The 24254-nt window shown below is 40.3% G+C and overlaps 1 protein-coding gene across 9 annotated transcripts in view; it reads right to left on the bottom strand.

Annotated features, from left to right (window-relative positions):
- The window catches only part of TMEM260 (transmembrane protein 260), a 61860-nt gene that overhangs the window by 19328 nt on the left and 18278 nt on the right, over window positions 1-24254 (bottom strand). For 6 of the 9 annotated variants that reach the window (XR_009152713.1, XM_058162997.1, XM_058162993.1 and 3 more), the window contains 12 exons: window positions 17524-17701; window positions 16224-16337; window positions 12706-12885; window positions 10984-11024; window positions 9909-9992; window positions 8589-8706; window positions 7185-7357; window positions 5940-6111; window positions 5149-5297; window positions 3741-3917; window positions 3094-3147; window positions 2039-2129 (listed from right to left, as the gene is read on the bottom strand). Coding sequence is in view for 7 of the 9 variants with exons in the window: in XM_058162993.1 (XP_058018976.1) it covers window positions 2039-2129; window positions 3094-3147; window positions 3741-3917; window positions 5149-5297; window positions 5940-6111; window positions 7185-7357; window positions 8589-8706; window positions 9909-9992; window positions 10984-11024; window positions 12706-12885; window positions 16224-16337; window positions 17524-17701 (1531 nt within the window). In the remaining 2 variants the exon portion in view is untranslated. Of the gene's footprint in view, window positions 1-97; window positions 137-2038; window positions 2130-3093; window positions 3148-3740; window positions 3918-5148; window positions 5298-5939; window positions 6112-7184; window positions 7358-8588; window positions 8707-9908; window positions 9993-10983; window positions 11025-12705; window positions 12886-16223; window positions 16338-17523; window positions 17702-24254 lie in introns of those variants that run through there. The other 3 variants (XR_009152714.1, XM_058162995.1, XM_058162994.1) reach the window with 2 other exon arrangements.

The following is a 24254-nucleotide window of genomic DNA, read 5'->3' as shown; positions in this document are numbered from 1 at the left end:
CTGTAAATCACAGAAGATGGTTCAGGGTTGAAGAGAAATCTCAGAGATATCATTTCCCTGTATTACAAATATTTGCTCACTTTTTTTTTAAAGCAGTCAAGCCTGGCATAAACAGCATCTATATAAAATAAAGTCTCTGCAAGTGAAGAAAAATAGGACACCGTTTATGAGCATATGTTTTAAACCATGAAATGCAACTCTCTGCATTTCTATTCAGAAATAAGCTCCGCTAAGCACTCCCCAGCCAGTGTGTATAGGATTTGAGCTAAGAGGTTTCATGTGTGCGGCTGATGATTGGGCATACTGCTCTGATGTCATCCAACTGAAAAGAGGAATAAAGATGTAGGATTCTCAAGGGGAAACTAAAGAATAATAATCCCAAGGATAAATCTGAAAGGTAAACTGGAAGAGAGAAGTAAGAGAGAGAAGCTAGAGAGCAAAAAGGGTGAAGAATAAGCAAAAATGAACTGAAGATATGTGTTTTATTTCTAGTGGAGCCATTCTGCCTATGAAAACAGCAAAAGAAAAGAACTGAACTTGGGTTATTTCTCTAAATTGTATCCATTTTATTGCTAAGCCACCGTTATTCCAACGTGGGAGAGTGGAAAGAAAAATGTACATGCACTTGAGTTGCTACTGATGCAGAATCAATACCCAACCTTTTTCATAGTCACACAATTACGAGACCTGCAGGTAGCAAACCATGAGCAAAGCTCGCATGGGGTGGGGGGAAAGGGGAGACATAGAAAACTTGCTGTGATATTATTCTTTAGCTAATCACCCAGGGGTCTGTCTTTGCTTGCTGGAAATAGCTTCCTACTTCTGCTTGGTTCTACAACTTGTAGATGAGAACTTGGTCCTACTCTTGTACAGGAACCTCAAGGCACTACCTTAAGTGGACTTTCATAGTTGCTATCCCACTAGTCTGCTAACCTTCCCAAGTAAGCTTAGCTGTGGCACTTGGCTCACTATCACAGGACAGTGAAAAGGTTCCGCAGTTCTGAGGCAAAGTGAAGGAGAATCTCTCCAGCTATCTAGAGGCAGCACTCAAGAGCAGTGAGGTAGAAACAGCTATCATGCCCTCACGAATGAATATATGTATCCCAAAATAATGTTGGAGGATCCAATCTGGGTCAGTCAGAGGGACCAGAAGTTTAGTCTTCCGGGCTTTCAGACTCGTGCTGGAACCCATCCTCAGGGAAATTCTCTCTGAGGGAACGTTCTGCTAGAGAGAAATTCACTGAGGATGGGCTTCAGCATGAGTCCGAAAGCTCGGAAGACTAAACCTCTGGTCCCTCTGACTGACCCAGATTGAATCCTGCAAATATCATGCCTTATTCGGAGCCCTAAAGCAGGTAATGGCAGGGAGGAAAAGATACCAACCCAGCTTGATGCCTAGTGGTCAGACAGATAGAAATAGATCTCCTGGTTGTGGCCGTACTATTTTATATAAATTGATCTGATGACTGGAACCAGAGGAAAGATCAACACTAATCAACCATATAAACACCAGGAATAGATACCAGCCAGACCCCAGGCGCATCCCTTGGTGCCTAAATGACATTTTAAATAAAGTTTATTTAGTAAAAAATATTAAATATGAAGTTGGTTTGTTATAAAGCCTTAGTCCCTAGCAACATAATGACGTTCAGGGACATTTGAGGGTATGGTAATTGGCCCACTCAGATGAGAGGGAGCATCATAATAATCTAGCAAAGTGTTTCTCGACCTTGACAATTTTAAGATGTGTTTTTATTTTACCTGGCTTGGGAATTCCGGAAGTTGAAGTTCACGCATCTAAACACCGGTCTAAACAGATGCATTAACACTGACCTACCATGACACCCATTTTGTGAATAGTCAGGTTTCCTACTGCAGTACTTTTTGACTACGCCCATTACATAGTGCAAAATTACAAATGATTCCTGCCCCAAAATTATGACTTATTCATGTGCAAACATAATAATAATAATAATATTTTAATTTGCATATATATAGACAGCTTGAGCTTTTCTATCCCAAAGTGGAAAGTTCTCACCTTATAAGCAAGTGTGTAAAGCTTTGCTTTCTCTTCCACAGATGTGGAACCAGTTTCTGCAAGGTCAAAAAGAAAGAAGGCTGTTTTCATCCTAAGGGGGGGGGGGGAAATAACAGAAGTGAACTGTATATTCTTTAAACACCAACTGACATCCATAAAGGAGCAGTAGGATTCAATTCCCCATGGAATGATTGTACCCCAGTTCACTATACTGAGCTGGTGTTATTATTGTCTGTCATTTGCACCTCTATAACTGTCTGGTTCGGTTCTGCAACCCAACAAGAAAAACACAGATTTCAGAGAATAATTAGAACTGCAGAAAAAATAATTGCTACCAACCTGCCTTCCATTGAGGACCTGTATACTGCACGAATCAAGAAGAGGGCCGTGAAAATATTTGCAGATCCCTCACATCCAGGACATAAACTGTTTCAACTCCTACCCTCAAAACGACACTATAGAGCACTGCACACCAGAACAACTAGACACAAGAACAGTTTTTTCCCGAAGGCCATCACTCTGCTAAACAAATAATTCCCTCAACACTGTCAAACTATTTACTAAATCTGCACTACTATTAATCTTCTCATCGTTCCCATCACCAATCGCTTTCCACTTATGACTGTATGACTGTAACTTTGTTGCTGGCAATCCTTATGATTTATATTGATATATTGGCCATCAATTGTGTTGTAAATGTTGTACCTTGATGAACGTATCTTTTCTTTTATGTACATTGAGAGCAGATACACCAAGACAAATTCCTTGTGTGTCCAATCACACTTGGCCAAAAAAAAAAAAAATCTATTCTATTCTATTCTATTAGAAGCTTTACTCCAGAACATCTGAAGGGCACCAATTGCCTTAATTTATTAACTCAAGGTAATATTCCATTCCTCTGCTAGACACCAGCTTCCTAGATTGTCACTGTGCTTCCTCTGAGTTTTATCTGCTCAGTGTTACAATGTGCAATATAATTAATTTATATGTAGATTGATATGATTAACCTCTCTTTCAGTCCTTTTCTGAAGCAAGGGAAGGAAACAGGATCTCACCTGGCTTGCCACATCTCTTCATTTGCTACTAACTCCCAGGAAGATGAATCAAACCTTAAAAAAGAAACAGGTAAGTTGATATGCAAGACCAGGTAGAGGTCCCCCAAAGACAGAGCATGAACAGGATAACTAAAACTTTCTAGATAAAGTTGAGGAAATGGGAACGAGTATGATGACATTATCCCTTCAGGCATGTCCATTGGCGATTCTATCCAAACCCTCTCTGCAGTGGTGAAATCCAAATTTTCTTACTATCAGTTCTGTGGGCGTGGCTTGGTGGGCGTGGTGTGGCTTGGTGGGTGTGATATGGGAAAGATACTGCAAAATCTCCATTCCCACCCCATTCCTGGGGAAAGAATATTGCAAAATCTCCATTCCCACCCCAGTCTGGAGCCAGCCAGAGGTGGTATTTGCTGGTTCTCCGAACTGCTCAAAATTTCCGCTACCGGTTCTCCAGAACCTGTCAGAACCTGTTGGATTTCACCCTTGCCTCTCTGGATCCATACCAAGCATACTTTTGACGCTACCACTATATATTCACTAATGACAAAAAGATTGGTAGGAATGGTAGGAAATTTCACATTTGCACTCTTCCAAATCCCCTCTTGCAACTTTTTCGAAGCTACTATCAGCTACGTGTCACTTACCTTCCATATTCCTCAGTCCAGTTGTAGAGATTTTGGGTACGCTCAACCCACATTTCGGGATCAAAGGGAACTTTTGAAGATACAAGTTTATCACAAGCGCCCCAGGGCCAAAGGGAATAATCTTTTTTCCAGGAACGGTCACCTTCATGGAGCCCAATACAAACAAAGGTGTCTTTGCTATTACAAAGAAACAAATTATTTAAAAAAGGTAAGTGGAGATGTACAATGGTGCTTGTCTATGATAGCATTAACAGCAACCAATATGAAAAAATCTAGGAGCAATGGTTGGTTTATTTTATGTTGAATAGGTTCAGTTGTGTAAATGATTAGAAATACTTGCCTAATCTTGTGCTAGATCTGGGTGTCAAACAGGCGGCCTGCGGGCTGGATGGTTCATGCGCAGGCCACACCCACCCCAGCTCCATGAAGGGGAAAAACATCACAAAATGTCAGGTGATGGCAACAGGACGCCGCGAGTTTGACACCCATGTCCTAGATACAGGATGAGCACGAGAATTTACTTCAAGACTTCACAGAAATTCAGAACAGGACAAGGCCATTTAGGCTACTGAACTTTGCTCCACAAAACAACCCAATAATCCTCTATCCTACCTTTCACAGTAATTGATAAAACCGATCTTACTAGTGGGAAGGCTTTTCCCCCCTAATATTCAAATTTTTCTTCTATAACTTAAATCAGGAGTCCCCAACCTGTGAGCCACGGGCCACCAACCTGGAAAGGTTGGGGAACTCTGACTTAAATCAATTGTTCTATGTCTGAAATGATAGAAAGCAGATCTTAGCAATTTTTTGTGTGATATCCTTCCATACTCTCAAATCAACCATAAACTCGCGGGGTCACACTGCCATCATGTGACATATTGCAATGTTTTCCCCCTTCATGGAGCTGGGGTGAGCAGGGCCTGCATGTAACACATCCAGCCCGTGGGCCGGTAGTTTGACATCCTGCTCCACAACCATTGACACAGATAAACCTTCAGGTGGCCTTAATGACTTGCTAAAAGAATGCAAATGACCAGCTGTCTGCAAGGAGTATGAATCCTTCTATTCCCCACCGTCCAGTCAGAGCTGAAGAAGCTTCTTGGATGAGAAGCAAAACGTCTTCAAAGAAAAACCCAGAAAGTCCAGTTGCCTCTTGAAAAAGCACCTTTGGGACAACATATTGATACATATAAAAATGGCCCTGGCAGTGAGAGTAAACATAAATTAAAGCTAGCCATGTTTCCTTTTATTTTATATCAACTTTTTTATAGCCTTGACTTTACATCACTTACTTCTTTTCATGAACACTGTATCAACACTATTTAACATGGCAGAAAAGACAGGTATGAATTTAGGCATGCATGTATGTGTGAATGTATGCTAGTAGGTGAAAAGGATTGCTTACTGTCTATTTACTTTGAGGAAATGATGGAGGTTGAATGTGATTGTTCCATCCGGTAATGGCACTTCTACAGGATTCCAACGGTCTCCAGGAAAGGTGACACCAGGTAAATGTTTAGCCAGCTTTGGCAAATACCAATGGTAAGTCATCATCTAGCACATGGAAGAAATTGTATTTATTTAAAATATTTACATACCACTTTGGCTACCATTACTTAGCCAGCACACATGCATCTGCCCTCTCTTGCTCTCTTACACACACACACACACAGAATTCTTTAAAGTAGGACATCTATGCACAACATCTCATAGAATATCATGACCCAATGTTTCTCTTTTGATATTTCCAGCCTGCTTTGGAGAAGAAGTGAACCACATTTAAAGGCAAGGTAATTCCTGATTTCCATCACTGCAACATTCAAAGAAGACTGACAGCTGTTGAACTTGCCTTCTGTTTCTGCCAGCTCCCTCCTCCCCCAAAAGCAAGAAACTAGCCCAGAGGCTAGTTTCAGTTATTCAGAACTACAGGACCCAGTTAGTTGCACAACAATGATTTTGTAACAAGAAGCACATTCATAAATTAGGAAAACACAATTCACCAATCACCCAGAACAGATGCAATATGGGAGGATAGAAATTGGCAATAGAGACAGTATTATCCTATGCTGATCTCTATTCAGTTGTCATTAAAGGTGCTAAGACACAGTGAGTTATCTAGTATTTAGTATCTCCATGGCAGAAGCAAAATTCAAAATGGGGATCTGATTTGCAGCCATTCTATGATATTCTACTGACCTCTTGGTCAACTAAGGTGATATCAGGTCTTATACCCTCACAATGATGCATGTAGCGAAGAGAATTCCCAGGCAGGTCCCCTCTTAGCAAGATGATGGCATCTGGTGGCATGGAGGACAAAAGATTCATTGCAAACCGGTCAATAACATTGTTGTTACTTTGGTCACAGACACTGTTTCAAAAGGGAAAATTAAAAAAAGAAAGATTTGTCAACTTATCAAGCAAACATTTTGTTTTTAGTCCAACCCCAGGTAGCTACATCAACTACAGCCTTTGAAAGGAAGGATGCTATGCACAGGAGAAGAATTTTGATGGTAAAAATGGGCCATCAGACATCTCAGGTGTGCTGCAATGGATAAAGTGCTAACCCTGAAGCACTGTGTACCCAGATTTCAATCCCCCTCTCAAGCAGAAAACAAAGCACTCCATTCTTGTATCATTACTTTATTTTAAAACTAAATTCAAAAACCAAAAATTCATTCTTTAAAGATTTTTAAAAAACGATGGCGATAGCCCAAGATCCCAAGAAATAGACCCAACTGCTTAGGAACAAAAAATGACCAAGATACAGGAGTTTCTCTTCCTGGCTTGCTGATAAATTGCACATTTTTCTGCCTATAGTAGACATTTTATGATTAGGAATACTCCCTAGGGAAGGGAGCCCTTTTTACTCATGTCAACAGCTTGCTCTTCCAAACCTCAAAACATACCAAGCACCTAGCATGAGAAAACGCTACCAAGAAAGTAAGACTGACATGAAGTTTCATTAATCAGAGCTCATGTTAGGATACAGGGGCTTAGGATGCAGACTCAGAAACTGAATGAGTAAACTTCCTGCTCTCATTGACAAATCAATTTATTAAAGGAAAGCTCTCTGTGTGAGATTTGAACTTCTCTTTCCCTAAGTGCAGAACACAGAGACAAGCTGCTTTTTCCCAAGAAGCAACATCCATTTGTTCTTGGTTCTCAACAACTTTCCTAACCTCAGTGAGTTACTTTACACTGGTTGTCCTTAGTCAAAAAAATAGGAATATGATAGAGAAGTGCAAGAATCAAACCCCCAGCTAGAAACTTTTGGGTAAATCTTTGCCTACCGCAACCTATGGAGATAACAGAAGAGAGCAGAAGTTCTATGTTCTATGTACCTATTGCCCTGAGTAACTTGGAGGAATGGAGAAGAAAAATATATAGATATTAGTGCTCAGTCCACTAAACATTATTAACTGCTGCCTCCCTGTTAATTACCTGTAATTGGAATAGATTTGAGCAGTAACAAGGACAGCTGCCAGAAGCCATTCCAAACTGTAAATCATTCGGCTGCTTCCAAGAAATGTCTCACCAAGAAAAAAAAGTAAAGAGAAGCCAAAGCCAGCTAGAACAACAATCACTGCATTGCTTTGCATCCAGAATCGCTCGACCTGTTGGAAGAACAGAATAACAGAGTTAGAAAGAACCTTGGAGGTCTTCTAGTCCAACCCCTTGCTTAGCCAGGAAACTCTATATCATTTCAGACAAATAGTTATCCAATATAATTATTTATATTATACAATTTATACAACTATTATATATATTATATATAATATATATAATATATTATATATATTATATATGATATATTTATTATTATTTTATTATTTATATATTATTTATTATATATGTTATATATATATATATATTATATAAATATAATATATTATATATTATATAATATATTATATAATATATATATATATTATAATATATAATATAATATAAATACAACTATTTATATTATACAATATAAAAGCTTCCAGTGTTGGAGCATTTACAACTTCTGCAGGCAAGTTGTTCTACTGATTAATTGTTCTAAATATCAGGAAATTTCTCTTTAGTTCTAGGTTGTTTCTCTCCTTGATTAATTTCCACCCATTGCTTCTTGTCCTGCCTTCAGGTGCTTTGTAGAATAGCTTGATTCCCTCTTCTTTGTGGCAGATATTGGAACACTGGAACCACAGTGTTATTGGAACCACAGAAAATATTGTGGTTTTGTTCTGTTCTGGAAGAGTAATGGTTTATTGCACTTTTCTCAACATGCAGCTTTTGAGAATATGGTGCTTCTGGGGCAATGTTTCCCAATCTTGGCCATAGCCAGGGATGTGGACTTCAACTGCCAGAATTCTTATAAATGGCTATTCTGGCAGTGGAATATTGGAGTTGGAAGTCTACAAACACAGAAATGGATAAGGTGGAAAATGCTGTTCTAGGGGATTATGGATTTTGAAGATGATGTAGCCCAGTCTAATTTTATTAAATTTCTATACTGCTCAACTAACCTGGGTGGTTTACATCATCACTTTCAAATTGGTTTCCAGCTTCCCACCTGTTAAGAGGATCAAATAGCAGGAGCATTCTCTGCCAGAGACCTCAGTGAAGTGTTGTGATCCAAGAGAGACCATTTGAGGCCAAACAGGCAAATATCAGCCTGGAATAAAAGTACTTTTTATTTGTGTGCTTCCAGCCTTTAAACAACAATGTTTGGAGGCTGTTTACAATAACACTGAATATTAATCTGCAAAATGAAAGCAAGTTCCTAAAATGCATGGTGCCTCCTTCCAGAATCCCACTTTTGTTTTTAAATTAAAATGATCCCTTTTAATTAAGCAAACTCACCACCCCCTTAAACAAGGGCTTTGAAATATCCAAATTTGCCCTCCAAGCAAAGAAAAAGGAGTATGTCAATAATATTGACGTAAACAGCCAAATCAGCTGTGACTTCTCTGTCTTCGGCCTACAGTGGAGGAAAAAATATAATTTGAAAACTTTATAAAGACAGTTTACACATGCAACAAGAAATTGCAAAATGAATAAGCAGTTACAGTAACTGGAACAAATCATGATAAATAAAATCACACAAAGCTGTCTCCAACTTAGTGCCCTCCAGTTATGTTTATACTACAATTCTGCTACTCCCAACTATGGCAGAGAACATGAGCTGGGAATGATTGTTTTAAGGAAATAAATGAACAAGTTTTCTCAAAAGTTATTTTTTAAAAAAAATAATTGAATATAACAGATATACTGAATTTACCAAAATGAAAATTGAGTCTGAATTGAAGATGATCCCATACCCCAATCTAAGAGCAGATAAATCTACATCTATCTATCTGCGTGCCTGGGCAAACTCTTCCCCACTTTATTAATCTAGGGCAGGGATGTCAAACTCAATTTCATTGAGTGCCACGTCAGGGTTGTGTTTGACCTCGGGGGACCGGGGAGGTATGGCCGGAGTGGGGTTTGCCTGGGATGGGTGGGGTGGGGCCACCTCAACATCACTCATGTCTATCGAGCCTATGGAGGCCCAGGCAGGGCTGGGGGGATCCATTGCAATGGCCTCCTGCAGTGCTCTGCCAGCGAAAATGGAGCTCAGGAGGGCTGCACGCAGGAGGCCGTTGCAGCTGAAAATGGAGCTCAGGAGGGCTGTATATGTGTTGGGGGTGCCTGTGGTGTCAGGGGTGCCTGTGGTGGCCAAGGCAGGGCTGGGGGGAGCCATTGCGACAGCCTCCTTCAGCGCTCTGCCAGCGATAATGGAGCTTGGGAGGGCCGCATGTTTTTGCTGGCAGAGGCACTGTGGGCTGGTCCTTTGCTGTTTCCAGGATGGCCCCACAGGCCAGATCTAAGCACCCAGTCGGCTGGATTTGGCCTGTGGGCCTTAAGTTTGACACCTCCGATCTAGGGTTACCAACTCTATATGAAACCAATCCTGAAGACTTTGTCTTTCTACAATAAATATATGTGACAAACTTGTGTGCACACACAAAATATGTATGTGTGCACAAACATATATAAACACTTCCACCAAAAGCTATATTCTAAAAAAGGCAGAGCCAGACACATACACATCAGGGAGAAACTTAGATCAGTCTTAACTTTCTGGATCTCCAAATAGATCTCCAATTTGGAAATATTTAAACCTGAAATAAACCCCAGTACCTCACTGCACACCACACACATGCAGCAATTGCAAAGGCCTGGACAACGAGGGAAAGTTCCATCTTCATGTGGGTCACCTGAAAACTGCAAGAAAGCCAGAGAACAAGAGTATTTGACAACTATAATGACAGCAAAAGTTCATGGAAAGATGAAGGGGGGCACACACTATAAAATCAACTCTTGCGTAAGAGCCAAAGGCAGATGTCAGAGCATCTGGCAAAAGCAGTAACACTTATATACCACTTCCTAGTGCTTTACAGCCCTCTCAAGCAGTTTACAAAACCAGCATATTGGCCCCAACAATCTGGGTCTTCATTTAACCGATCTCAGAGAATGAATGACTGAGTCAACCTTGAGCCGGTCAGGATCAAACTGCTGGCAGTTGACAGAATCAGCCTGCAATACTGCATTCTAACCACTGCACCAGCATGGTTCTTTGGATGTTTTCACAATGCAGAGTAAAGCCAATGGATCAGACAGGGATTAGGTGCCTGGAAAGGAAGTGCTGAGCTCTCATCCTAAGATCCAGTCTAACAGACACCCAAACAGGGCCTGGATCATTCCTGTTCTCCCTTTTTTCAATATTTGCTTGAATCCGGCACCGAGAAATGGCTGGGGTCCACCAGCTTTCACAATCAAATAACTCCCAATGTCAAAGGAGAATAGTTATTTCCATCCATATCATTTTCACAAGTTATTTCCATCTTGTTATTGCAATCCATCCTTTCTTAATCCACACATGCATTTGCATTTGTTTATTTTACTCCACTTGGGGATTGTTTTAATGGAAAGTGAGATACAATGGTTATCTGTAAATACATACATTTAAAAATGTGCCTTATTCTTTCTGCTCAGATCTTGAAACATTTGGGATGTCGAAAAGGAATACAGGATGAAGATCACAAGACAGTACTTCCCCCAAAATCTTTTAAATCTTCTATTGCCTAAAGGACAAATTAAAGCCGCAATCTTGCACCCGCTTACTGCAAATAAGCTCCACTGAACGAAACAGGAAATGTTTGTGTCAGATACGCTTATAATTACACTATAATCCATACAATTTGCATTCACTTACAGCAATACATCAGTCGTACTGGATCCATTTTCCAATTTTGCCTGCACAGAAAAGAAGAAAATCAGGATTATTTATATAGTGTAAGTCTAGATATACAGTCTGTTTTGGTTAACCCAACCAGCACCCAGGATCTTTGTCCATGCATTTCATCAGGAACAAGCAATTCTGAGCTATGACAGAAGGGCTTTGGTCACTATCTGGCCTTCAACCACACTATGCAATGTGACTTAAACAATGCATTATTCAAACCAACTTCAAGGGCTCTGCAGCAAAATATTGCAGATAAGGATTCCTGCTCAGGGCTCCAGACATTCCATCCCAGCCTTTTTCCCCTTATATAACCCCTATATCTTCAGACAGTCAATACTGAACATGCTCAGTTCTGACTGGACAGTTTCAGGATTTTTTCACCTTTTAGTTCCTCCCCATCCACCCAACATATACCTATAGTCCTGAAGACCTGACATCACATGTGCCAATCATTATGGGACAGCTACCGTGTTTCCCGGAAAATAAAACCCTGAAAATTTGAACCCTGAAATAAGCGCTTGGTCTTATTGCTATGTGCTCAAAAGCCCAATTGGGCTTATTACCAGGGGATGTCTTATTTTGGGAGAAACAGGGTATATAATGACAAATGGTTGAAAATGAGTTCTAGATTCTCATTTAATAGTTGCTTCGTTATTTGGGTTTCATTAATGCCAATGAAGTATGTCACCACAAGTTAATGACAACGGAACACCCATGCAACCACAACATTGTATAAGATTGCAACTTCTCTACCACTGAAACAAGCAAGGGGACAGGAAAATTGATAGAATCATTTCCTGTTTGTAAGCACCATCCCAGTTCAAACAGAAATTATTTAAAATACTTTCTGGCTGTCATGCGAAAAAACCCTGCCAGCTGCACATGGCCAAAGGCTGTCATTTTTACTCACCGAAAAGTCCTAAGTCAGAAAAAACTGAGAATCCACTGAATATTCATGCCCAGATAGACCCGAAGCTGGCTTGACTGCTGCAATCAGACTGGCCTTAACACACAAAATACCCCTTTTGGGAAATGCTAATACCAAACATAATCCTGTCCAACGCCTGAGTTCCTCTGATCACTTCAAGGACAAGCTACACATCAATTATGTACTGTAGTAAGTTTAAAATATCACCACTGACTTCAAAACATAAAAGCAGTTAAGATGCACCTACCTAATGTGAATTATACAGATAGCATACAGGGAGCCAGTGCAGTTTACACTGGAGTTTGTTGGAAGTTCAGGTCCACCCTTCAACAGGAAGTGTAGTGGGTGACCAGTGGCCTTGTCTTGGCTCAGCCCACCTAAGAGAGTTGGCAATGGGATACAAAGCGGATTTCTAGGGTAGGAGGAAAGATATGATACAGATCTATACAGCCTTCACGTTCCTTTGCCAGAGGAAAGCTCCAGGCTGCCACTGGGTTGCATTAACCTCCATGTTAAATGAAAATGCCATGACTTGAACAGCTGGAGGGGATTTAAATGATTTCTCCAGTCACCAAGTGATTATAGCTATCCTAAGGAACAGGTGCGAGGACTATTAAACCGCAAGTGACAAATAACAAAACGGCAATAATTTGAAATCCCTTCTTGACTTTCAGAGCCTGACCTGTGAGTCCAAAAGACGCAATATCACGCAGGTTTAGTATTTAAGAGAAACTTTGTTCTTTAAAAGGAGAACTCAAATTTACCAGATTGAATGTGCCGTATTCTTTCCGGAGAAGATGGATCATAAATCCTTTAAAGGTTGTCTGGTCTCCCCAGGTCCAGCGGGCTTTGTTGAGGTAGGCAGAGATAGGCAAGTACAGATAAGGCAGACAACCAGCCAAGAAGCAGAAACTTAACTTCAGCACATTGCTCAGGGTCAGCTCCTACACGAAAAAAACATTTTACAGCACTACATGAGTCTTCTGTCTGCGTTACTGTATTTTTTGGAGTATAAGACGGACTTTTTTCCCTCCTAAAAGAGACTGAAAATTTGGGTGCATCTTATACTCCAAATGTAACCCCATGCAGTGCCCAAAATGGCTAGCTGAAACAGCTGCTGCCTTCTCTTACCCTTTCTGCGCTTCGCCTGCTTTAGTCACTGGAGCTCCCTTTTGAACCTGTTTTTCCATTCCAATCTTCCATGCTTTGCCTGCTTTTCTAATTGCTGCTCCCTCTGACGATCAGCTGTGCTTTAGAAGCTGTTTTTTAGCCCCAACCAGCCCCAACCTCAAAACCAGCAAGCGAACTAATATGCTGAAGCTGACCAGGCTAAGGACTAGCCAGAATACCTGGTAGGCAGAATTTGTTTTCCCCATTTTCTTCCCAAAAACTTTTTTTTTGTGTGTGCATCTTATACCCCAGTGCGTCTTATACTCCGAAAAATACGGTACATTGCTACAAGTGGACAGAGAAGAGAGAAGTCTTGTCTAAGCTAAGCTTCAATTGGCCCCGATCCTGCTAATCTTCAGGAAAGTTTTTAAAAGATGGCTTTTCACCCAGATATTGGGCCAAGATAATAGATCATCCCACCTTCTGGGAGATGGACTTAAGATTGACTTTTGCATTTTTAGTATTATGTCTTAATTTGCAATATTGTTTTGAAATATATCCCCTGGAATTGCAAATATGTTGAGTTGGAATGCCTAGAGTGCATAAATCTTCTAAATTAGGCAGCAAACAAGTAATATACTGACGCATAGAGCTGATATCTTAATTTGCATGTGGAGTCTCAAAACATGATGTTAAAAATGGCATTCTCCGTGGATTACTCTTGGAAGATGACATCACCCTGATCCTTTCTGCATGGCAGGATGCAATTTCAGACTGAAACAAATAGTATCTGAGGCTCCCAAGGATCACATCACTGGCACCTTTGGCCATTGAAATTAAGCCATGACAGGACCAGATAGGAGAAATGCTGCAAAGGGGAGATAAACCACTTTGCAATGATTAAAAACTGGATGGTTTTTGATCAACGCTTCCCCCACAATAATTAAATTAAAATCTAATGTCTTAAAAGTCTAGTGCTGATCTTCTAAAGGCCATTACCAATTGGAACATCCATATTTAGAGAAGCTGAAGCTTTCTCAGCAGCATCTGTAGATGGGGAACGAAATCTGCAAGGTGGCAGGAATGGCATTGTGATGGACATTTATGGAGATTCTCTGTCATCCAGATCATGGTTGGCAGCAATCTCAGCAGTTCCAAGAAGGTTGCACTATTCAGGTGACCCTGAGGGCACAGATAAACCTTCAAGCAGCCTCAATGACTCTTTGAAAGAGTGCTAACGACCAGATGACTGCAAGGAATAGAAATCCTTCCATCTTCCACCATTCAGTTAGAACTGAAGAAGCTTCTTGGGTGAGAAGCGAAACGTCTCAAGGGGAGGAGGGGAAGTCCAGTTGCCTTTTTAAAAGGCATCTTTGAGACATTGTGATGGATGTTTCACCCCTTTTCTTTGTGCAATGATGTCACATACAAAAGTGTCAGGACTACAATCACAATATTCTCCATATTGCTGATTTTGATACTGCTCCTTCATTGAAACCCATGAGGCCTACTCTTAGGGGTACCAAAAAGGGGCAATAATCTTCTGAGAACTATGGATTACACAGGGACATAATCTGAATTAGCCAATTTAAATTATTAAATATTATAAACTCAGGATAGAATTTATAGTGGTATTACCGTAACGCTCTCACATCCCCTTTCCTGAGAAATTCAGACTTTAAAAAAAATCTTGAGTTAGAAAGGAGTAAAGCCACTTTTTTTTCTGTTAAAATGAGTGGCAAATCATTATGACCATATGACTTGTCTCATGGAACAGCATAGGAACCAACCAAGGATACTGAAGTGGAGTAACCATTAAATGTAATTTACAAGAAGCATTAACTGCAGGGTACATCTCCATTTAGAAGTGTTTTTTAAAAGGGAATCCAGTGGCCCTTGTTTCAAGAGAGGATTTGAGCCTCAAACAAAAGACCAGCTTTGGAATCTCTAAATATGCAACAGGAGGATGAAGAAGTTAAGTATCTCAATAAACTTTTTAGGAAAGAGAAAGGTAATATTGGCTTTCAGTTCTGCTGTTCCAGTCTTGTTGAGAGCCTTCTTCAGTTTCCGTTCCTGATTTGTAAAACAGAATCTGTCCCAAAGATGCTTTTCAAAAGGCAACTGGACTTGCTTGTTTTTTTCCTTGAAACATTTCACTTCTCATCCAAGAAGCTTCTTCAGTTCTTGGGACAACCATGATCTGGATAGTTGAGAATCTCCACAGACAAAACAGAAGCTGATTCTCTCAAACTGAAGCTGAGCATAAAGTTGCTTCCAAATTGCTGTGGTGGCAGCTAAGAGTTATAACACCAATTAGTAGTAGTGAAATATATTGTATATTGTTCAAAAATATAACAATTCTAGCATTAATAATATAATACCACAAAGTATTCAGAAGTGTCAATGTGCTTCAAGCATCTTCTTTAGCCCCCGACAGATTTTCTTGTTTCATTTCATTTTTTTACATCAACATATAAACATTAAAAGAATCAGAAACTGACGTGGAAACAAGGTATGTCCAGGCATGTAGCGAAAACAGAGAGTAGCAAATAATTGACAGCTATTCTATGAATGGGCAACCTCCAACCCAGCATCTTTCTCACATACAGACAGTTCTCGCTTAATGACTGCCCTGTTTAGCAACCCTTTGAACTTACAATGGTGCTGAAAATGTATCCTTATGACTGATCCTGCATTTACAACTGTCGCAGTCTCATAACTGAGATTTGGGCACTTTGTGGGTGTTTATGATTGTCACATGATCACCATAAGTGTGCTTCATAGCCAGCTTCCAAAAAGCAGAATCAATGCAGCTTTATGCAAATTTATGCAGAAGCTTTATGCAAATTTATGCAGCAAATTTGCATAAAGGATGTCTTGCCTAACAAACACATCATTTAGAGATGGGGCTGCCAGTCTCAGTTTTGGTTATTAAGCAAGAATTATTCTTAAAATTCCAACTCTGCCTTTTAACTCAAAAAGACAGGATACCCATGCATTTTTCTCATCTCCACATGTGAAACAGACAGATGCAGACTTTTTATTAATTCTGTATCCTCCTGTTTATTACTGTTGATGGTTGTTGTCATTTGGAACCGTCTGTTGTTTGTAGAGTTGGCCAGATTGCGGGAAGGAACTCTCCGAGTACGTTTCTAGACTTCCAAATACTCACACGCTCCATGAACAAGCGAGAGGAAACCCACAAAGCAATGCAAAGCACGTAGATCACAATGGTATGTTGGTTGCACAAGCTAAGTCCACAAGAGAAGGCACCCACTTTACAGATCTGGAAAAAAAAAAAGGAAAACATCAATTCTAACCATGGATTTAAATTGGTCTTCCAAATTGTTTTTGTTCTTACAGTAATTCTGGGGCACGGAACAGTTTGTTCTCACTGTAGCAGCTACAGGATGACCACATCTGTTCACATGGCTCCATATTTTACAATCCTGGAAGCCAAAAGGTGACCTTGGCTGGTCTTATAAAAGGTACACAGGTTAGTACTTGCTCGGGATTACGAGAAAATCCAAAAGTTGTACAACAGTAGACAACCAGAAGTTATCTTAGGTGGCCAGAGGTTGCACACAAGTATTTGGAGAATGGAGGGCTTCAGTGGATAGGCTGAGACTGCGGTAGGTGTGATCTTGTTGCTTTCTTAGATTGGAAGGGAAGAGTACAGAACTACACCACAAATTTGGGACAATCATGACTGAAGGACTCCAAGGTTGCAAAAACAGCTTGTTCTGGAGCCACGTACTGTCCTAGGTTAACATTTTATTTATTTATTTATTTATTTATTTATTAATCACATTTATATACCGCCCTATCTCCCGAGGGACTCAGGGCGGTTCACAGGCAAGTAAAAGACATATAAATACACACTAAAACCACATTTAAAAAACTTATTCTACAAAGCCGAATTAAAAAGCAATATAAATAATAAAAACCCATTTAAAACCAATATAAATTTAAAAACTAATCCAGTCCTGCGCAAATGAATAAGTGTGTGCTTCCCCCATCCCCAAACTGGGCTCTCTTCTGCATATCAGGAGGGGGGGGGAGATATATTAAGAAAGACTTCAGGAAGCTACAGCTCTAGCAGAGAGAGATTTCCTGATTACACCCAAGATCAACTTGAAAAATTACTTTGGCTCACACATCAAGTCCTGTCACACCAGTGGCAGGATGATACAACTCACCTTTCATACAAAGAGGCCCACATACTTCCATTTAAAAGAGAAAAGAGTGAAGAGAAAGGATTTTAGGTCAAGATCTTGCTGCTACTGCCAATGAAAGCTACAACTTGTCCAATTCCCAACCAGTATCTGGCAAGTTACAACCCCAATATATTCAGAGAGTCCAAGCATGAGGAACAATTGGCTTAAGCCACCCTATATAGTTTGGTCCTACTCCCCAGAGGCTTAAGGGGAAGGGAAACCATTCCTGAAGCCTTTTGATCCTGAGTAGGCTACCTTTGATCTCTCTTTTGCAGTTGTTGCTTCCTCAAATAGCACGGAAAGCGCCATCAGCAGCCCCACAAACAGATTGTTTAAGCTGAAAACCTCTGCTGTGATAGACCATTGCCACGTTAGACGGGAAAACGAAAACATCCCCACAGCAAAGACTCCTGCCGCCTGCGAGCCAGAAAGCCTGCAAACATAGATAACAAGAAAATGCATCTTTTCCTCCATTATTACTAGTCCCCACTCATCAGAATTAAATACAAACAAACAGATGCCACCTTCATGGTACTTCTCATGCTATCACCCCAAAACCCATACTGTAGCATCATAGAAAAAAAAATATTTCTTCTGGCAGGATCCCACCAAAGCCTAGGCTGTTGGCATATTTTTTTAACACTTGAATTTTAAATTAATAACTAATTAGGTTGTTATTACAGAAGAACAGCATCCTAAGATACTGATAAATCAAAACTACAGAAGCTTCACACATGCTAGAACTACAAAATGCTACGAGACAAGGCGCACCGTAAGGCAATTCGATGCACCTGCCTGTGTTGGCTTCTATCTAGATCAGTGTTTTTCATCCTCAGCAATTGTTGTGTGGACTTCAAGCACGCTGGGTAATCTGGGAGCTAAAGTCCACACATCTTAAAGTTGCTAAAGTTCAGAAACACTAATCTGGAGAGTCTCCACAAACGCAGACGTAGTCAGCTCCTGCTCTTTCTGGAAGCTGAAAAAGGTTAGTCCTGCTTTTGTCCTTGAATGAGGGAACTGCCTTGGACCACCAGAGCTGCTAATTGCCCTGGAAAGTTGAAAAGAATCCCATGGATATAGGCCAGAGCAAACCACATCCATATTGCCAAGAAATCATGGACGTGATAATGTGGGACTAAAAACCAAGCCCTATGAGGAGAGACTGAAGTGGCAAGGTGAAGGGAGGACTTAGCCCAGAGGAAAAAAAATGTTTGGAAAGAAATGTAATACGCTCCTCAATATGCCTGAAAGGACATCACAAGGAGAAGGTCAGGGCCTCTTCTTTCTTCTTTCAGAGTGTTGGATATGGAATTACAGATTCAAGGTACAGGGAGTGGGATCAATTACCTCGGTCAGTGTTTCTCAACCACAGCAACTTTAAGACATGTGGACTTTTAACTAGCTGGGGAATTGTGAGAGGTGAAGTTGCTAAATGTTAAAGTTGCTAAAGTTGAGAAACACTGACCTGGAGTGATGGGGGCTCTCACTCATTGGGTATGTCCAAGCATACATACTACCATTGTCTTGAATTGTTTTAACTCAATGAATTTTTGCTTTGAGCAGAGGTTGGATCCAACGGTCACTACCAATCTGATGAGCCCATGAAATGCCTTTATGCAACAAACAAACAACAAAATGTGCCTAGATACCATGAACTACAACTTATACAAGTATTATAAATAATATTTTTATGTAAGATGTGTTTATCTCTAAGCCAGGGATTCCCAAACCCTGGGTCATAGCCCACTACTGGCTGCAGCCCGTTCAGAACTGGGCCACAGAAGTGGTGTGTGAGTGTGGGTGTGTGCAGCTCCATTTGTGCAACAGGTGGTAGGTGGCGCCTGCTGCTTGCGCAAATGGAGCTGCACATACACATGCACTTGCCCACCAGCCGCACATAAACATTCTCTATCCCTCCCCGCCCCCCAGTCGGCAAAGCCAGAAAAGTTGGGAATTGCTGCTCTAAGTCACAGTAGAAGTTTTATTTTTCCCACAACAGCAACAACTGTGTGAAGAAGTTGGACTGAAGGAGTGACCTTCCCAAATCCATCCAGTCAGGTTCTGTGGCTGAGTGTGCAGAATCTGGATCTCCTCAATGTTAGTCCAATACTTTAATTGTGTTCTACACTGGCCTTATTTGTTTATGGGAATTAGTCTAAAACATCTCTATATTTTACTCTATACATCAAAGTTTTAAATTTATTTAAATGCCACATTCAAACCTCAAAATATACTAGATTTTTTTTCCTCACATGAAATATTGTAGTCTAAATACTTTTACACAGGCTATGGATGCTAAGACAAATATACTAATTTATTCATGCTTATTTACATAAATTTCCAGTTCAAAATTTTCTGAAAAGCTTACAAAGTCCAGTGTATAAAGTTATGCTTTGTATTTTGTTTTTAAAGTTCAGAAAGAAAATACATGAAAATTCAAGAGTGTTTTTAAAAAAGTATTTCTTCATACAACATTAAGTACAGTATGTTATTCACTGTCATCAAATTTGGTGTTAGTCACTAATTTTCACTGTTCTCAAGAGGGATGAGTATTTATGGAAATCCAGAATATCAGTGGCTACTTGATGGCATATACACGTCTGGAAACACGGACAGCACATTGTGAATACCACTCATTAAAGACTATATTTGTGACCTATTCATGGTAGGATATGGACTATATTTTCTGTTGGCCAACCCCCATAGCCAAGACTGCAAAGCTCAAAAAAAACCCTCAGTATTTTTTTTCCACTATTTCATTTTCCAAAAGCTGAAGAAAAGACAAGGGGATCACCTCTTCTAGATATGATTCCAACCAACAGATTTTTAAAAAAGCCTTTGAGGATTGAAAGTTTGGTATAAACCAAATTTACTGCAATTAACAATCTCATGATGCAATAAGCACGAAACATATTATTCCCATATATTTCTTCTTGTAAGGGATGGCCCATATAGGAAGTCTCGAAAACAAGCTTAATAGAACAGAAACCTCCTTAGTCCCAAGCTATTAAACATATTTAAAATTTATTTATTCTGAATCCAAATAGCTCAGGGCAAATTTTCCTTAGGGAAACAATAATCTTCTATTTCACAAGTAGAGAACAAATAGGGAGAACTAGAAGTCTTAATGCAGGGAGATGAATATGATTTAGTGGGCAATGGAAACATAAGGGGATGAAATTTATAAGTGGAATGCAAGGATTGAATGCATGGGCACAATGCATTTGAAAGGAGCAGGCCACACACTAAGAGAGAATGTCATATGTGAAGGAGGTGTACCCGTGCTCTGACATCCAGAAATCTGAGCATGAATGAGCAATATTTGGGGAAAACACAATGGAAGGGAAACAGCAAATATGTTATGATGAAGTTTTATTATAGACAACTGAAACAGGTAAAGCATATGGATACTATTCTTCTGGACATTAATTTTCAGAGAAGAACTTATTAATAATGGAAATTTTAACTACACTGGCATGGAATGGACAACTCTCATAGCCAAGACCGCAAAAACGGTCATTGTTTTATTTTCCAAAAAGCTGAAAAAGAGTTAAGAGGATCATATCTCTCCTAGATCTGATCCCAACCAATGGAGAAGAGCAAGTTGAAAGCCAGAGAAGTACTAATTGTGGTCTTCTGAACAGGTATTCTCAATTTAAATGAAGTACAACTGAACCTCATTCCAGTGGGAAAAAAGTGGGGGAAAGGAAGCTTAGAAAATCATTCTGAATTCATAGGGAACTTCCACTTGTGCTAAGAGTTAAAAAGGACAGAAACAGAAGATGGGAAATCAATACAATCACTAAGGAGGTATACTAGCAAAGAGCACATGGTTATAGAAATAAGTCTAAAAATACTAAAAGAGGTCTTATGTTTGCAAGAGAAGGTAGAAACAATACGAATGGCTATTTGGTTTCATCAGTTGAAAAAAGCCAAAGGAAGGAGTAAGTCTACTGCTGGGAGAGAATAGTAGATTAAGTAAAGGTAAAAAGACAAACCTCAATTCCGACATTACTTCAGTCTAACTCACAATGTGGTAATCTGTTCAAATGCACTAAGCCAGGGGTGTCAAACTCAAGGCTTGCAGGGTGCTTAGATCTGGCCTGGAGGGCCACTCTGGAAACAGCGAAGGACCAGCCCGTGATGTCTCTGCCAGCAAAAAACAAGCTCAGGAGGAGCGCTCTGTTTTTGCTGGCAGAGGGTTTCAGGAGGCCGTCCCAGAGATCAGGAGCCTGTTTTCGCTGGCAGACACGAGTGACATCAAGTTGGCCATGCCTACCCTGGCCATGGTGCCACCCCCAGGTCAAACACAACCCTGATGCGGCCCTCAATAAAATTGAGTTTGACACCCTTGCACTAAGCAGAAAAACTGACAACAGGAGAAGGCCGGAACCCAAGACATATAGAGAGATAGCTGAGGAATTCTCGACAAAGTTAAGTATTCAGGAGCAGACCAGTTAGATTTAAGAGCCTTGAGAGAATTTATAGAAGTCATCTCTCAGAAATCTTCCTTGGTTGGATTTACTAGACCTCTTCCTTAGGTTAAGTCCTGAGTTATCAGCACAGCCCTGCCAACATAAGTCAAAGGAGAGTAATAGTCAGAGAAAGATATCTAATCATAGGTAAATGACAGATTTAGCACACTAAAATTATTTTGGCAATAACTGTTGTCTGTTGAGTGTTTAGCTTATTTTTACTTCATGAAAAGAAAAAACTATCTCGACTAACTTCAAATCTCTGAAATATTATATACAGGTAGTCCTCAACTTACAACCATTCATTTAATGACTGTTTGAAGTTCCAACAGCACTGAAAAGGGTGACTTATTACAATTTTTCTACAGTTATGACTGTTGCAGCATCCCCATGATCATGTGATCAAAATTTGAATGCTAGGCAACTGTCTCATATTTATGATGGTTGCAGTGTCCCCGGGGTCATGTGATCACCTTTTGCGACCTTCTGACAAGCAAAGTCAATGGGAAAACCAGATTCACTTAACAACCATGTTACTAATTTAACAACTGCAGTGATTCACTTAACAACTGTGACAAGAAAGGTCATAAAAGGAGGCAAAGCTCATAACTGTTGTGCTTAGCAACAACTATTTTGAGCTCAATTGTGTTCATAAATCAAGGATTAGCTGTATATTTCTATTTCTGACATTATACAGCCATTTGTTGCTGTTCCTGCTCCTCGCCTTCCCAAAACTCTGTATAACATTCTAGCCACTTTCTTTCAAATCTGGGGAAATGTCCTGGTAAATCCAATGGGGTTTACAAAGTTTGGTTTTAGCCTTCTGCATTTTTTGTTTTGTTACAGCTCTCTTGGTATAATCCAACCAAGTGCTACAAATTCAGGGAAATACAGTACACTTGGAGATAATTACTTCTACCTGAATGCTCCTTTATGGGACATTCCTGAGAAGCATTATGTAAAGTAAGGGCACCATCAAAATAGACACTGCAGTGAAATCCACTTTTTCCTGGGCAGAAGTGATGAAAACGATGTCATCGGATGAGGTTCCTATATCTCTACAGGTGGCAGTGATCTCTCAAGGCAGCCTAGGAGGCGTTATGACCCCAGTCCATCATTCTGAGACGCACATTCTCATATACATTTGAAACGCGGGCTTTTTTTTTCTGGCACACTTTAAGCAGAGCTTGGATGCCAGTCACAGAACAGAAAGGTGAAGGCGGGGAGGGAGGAAGAGAGGAGAAGGGGATGAACTTGGCAGGAAACAGATTTAGCAATTTAAATGTTTTATAAGTGGGGGTGGGGTTTTTTCCCCCGATAATTGAGGAAACTTTTCATAATCTGACATTTGTTAAAAAAAAAAACCCCAGCAACTTATTAGAAATTATGCAGCAGAGTAGCTGTGGAAATATGAGCTCGCTTCACAATTATGAAGTGGAGCTCGGAAGCCCCGGCCTATTGTGAGAAGTGGCATAAACCCCACAGAGGGCCTATCAGCTCCCTGGCAGGCAGGGGACTGCTCCATTGAAAGCTAGAGATACAAGCTTCAGGGCAAAAACCTGGCAGCTCCCTCCTGACCCCACAATCCCCTACTGCTGACAGATCCAAGCTCCATAGCAAATTAGACCTTCTCACATTACAATTGCAGAAGACAGATTCCATTAGCGGTATCTGAAATTGAGTGGAGAGCAGCTCCGTTATCAGACCTGACTCATAAGCGGTGCTATTAATCAGAGCTATGATAGCATTTATATATTTCAAGCTATCTGCCGCGGCTGTGATATTCTGCTACAAAGGGTTGATGGGACTTAGGGAAGGGAACAATGGAGCTTTCTGGGAAAAGCAGAGTAAATCAAGAAAGTCTATGACTTCCACACATTCTGAAGGGATTGTGGTTTACATAAATTTTCTCCCAATTGGAGACTGAGCTCTTCCTCATCTTACACATGGGATTTAGTTGTCACTCAATGGGAACAGCTGTGAAAAGGTGAAGCGGCCCACCGTTCAGAATACTGCCTCCGCTTTTAAAGCAATTAACCCATGAACAGGAGGATACCTGGTGATATCAAGAGGATTAGACTAGGCAGTGCTTTATTAACATTTCCTTGAACTAATTCTAACTCTGACTAGCTGTCATGAAAGGGCTCTTCAGTCTTTCTTTTTTAATTTTATTTTAAGGAGAGAAAGGGAATAAGTTGGCCTGTTTCTTTCCCCCTCTCCTTCCCCTCCACTCGCCCACTTTCAAAATGAGACTCATATCCTCAAACCTAAACTGTGCCTCTTTTTTTAAGTAAATGCAAATTAGGATGGGTGGGGGTAAGATTTATTTAATGTAACTCTTAAATCTAATTCAATGCAAATTTGCTGCAAAAATCTCTCTCTCTCTCTCTCTCTTTCTGTGTGTGTGCGCGCGCGTCTGTGTGTCTGTGCGCGCACGTGTGTGTGTGTTTGTGTGTGTGTGTGTGTGAGAGAGAGAGAGAGAGAGAGAGAGAGAGAGAGATCAATTAGCCA

Source organism: Ahaetulla prasina, chromosome 1, assembly GCF_028640845.1.
Source record: "Ahaetulla prasina isolate Xishuangbanna chromosome 1, ASM2864084v1, whole genome shotgun sequence".
NCBI classification, from domain to species: domain Eukaryota; kingdom Metazoa; phylum Chordata; class Lepidosauria; order Squamata; family Colubridae; genus Ahaetulla; species Ahaetulla prasina.
The sequence above is the reverse complement of the archived record's forward strand: the minus strand, read 5'-3'. Positions and strand labels throughout refer to the sequence as shown.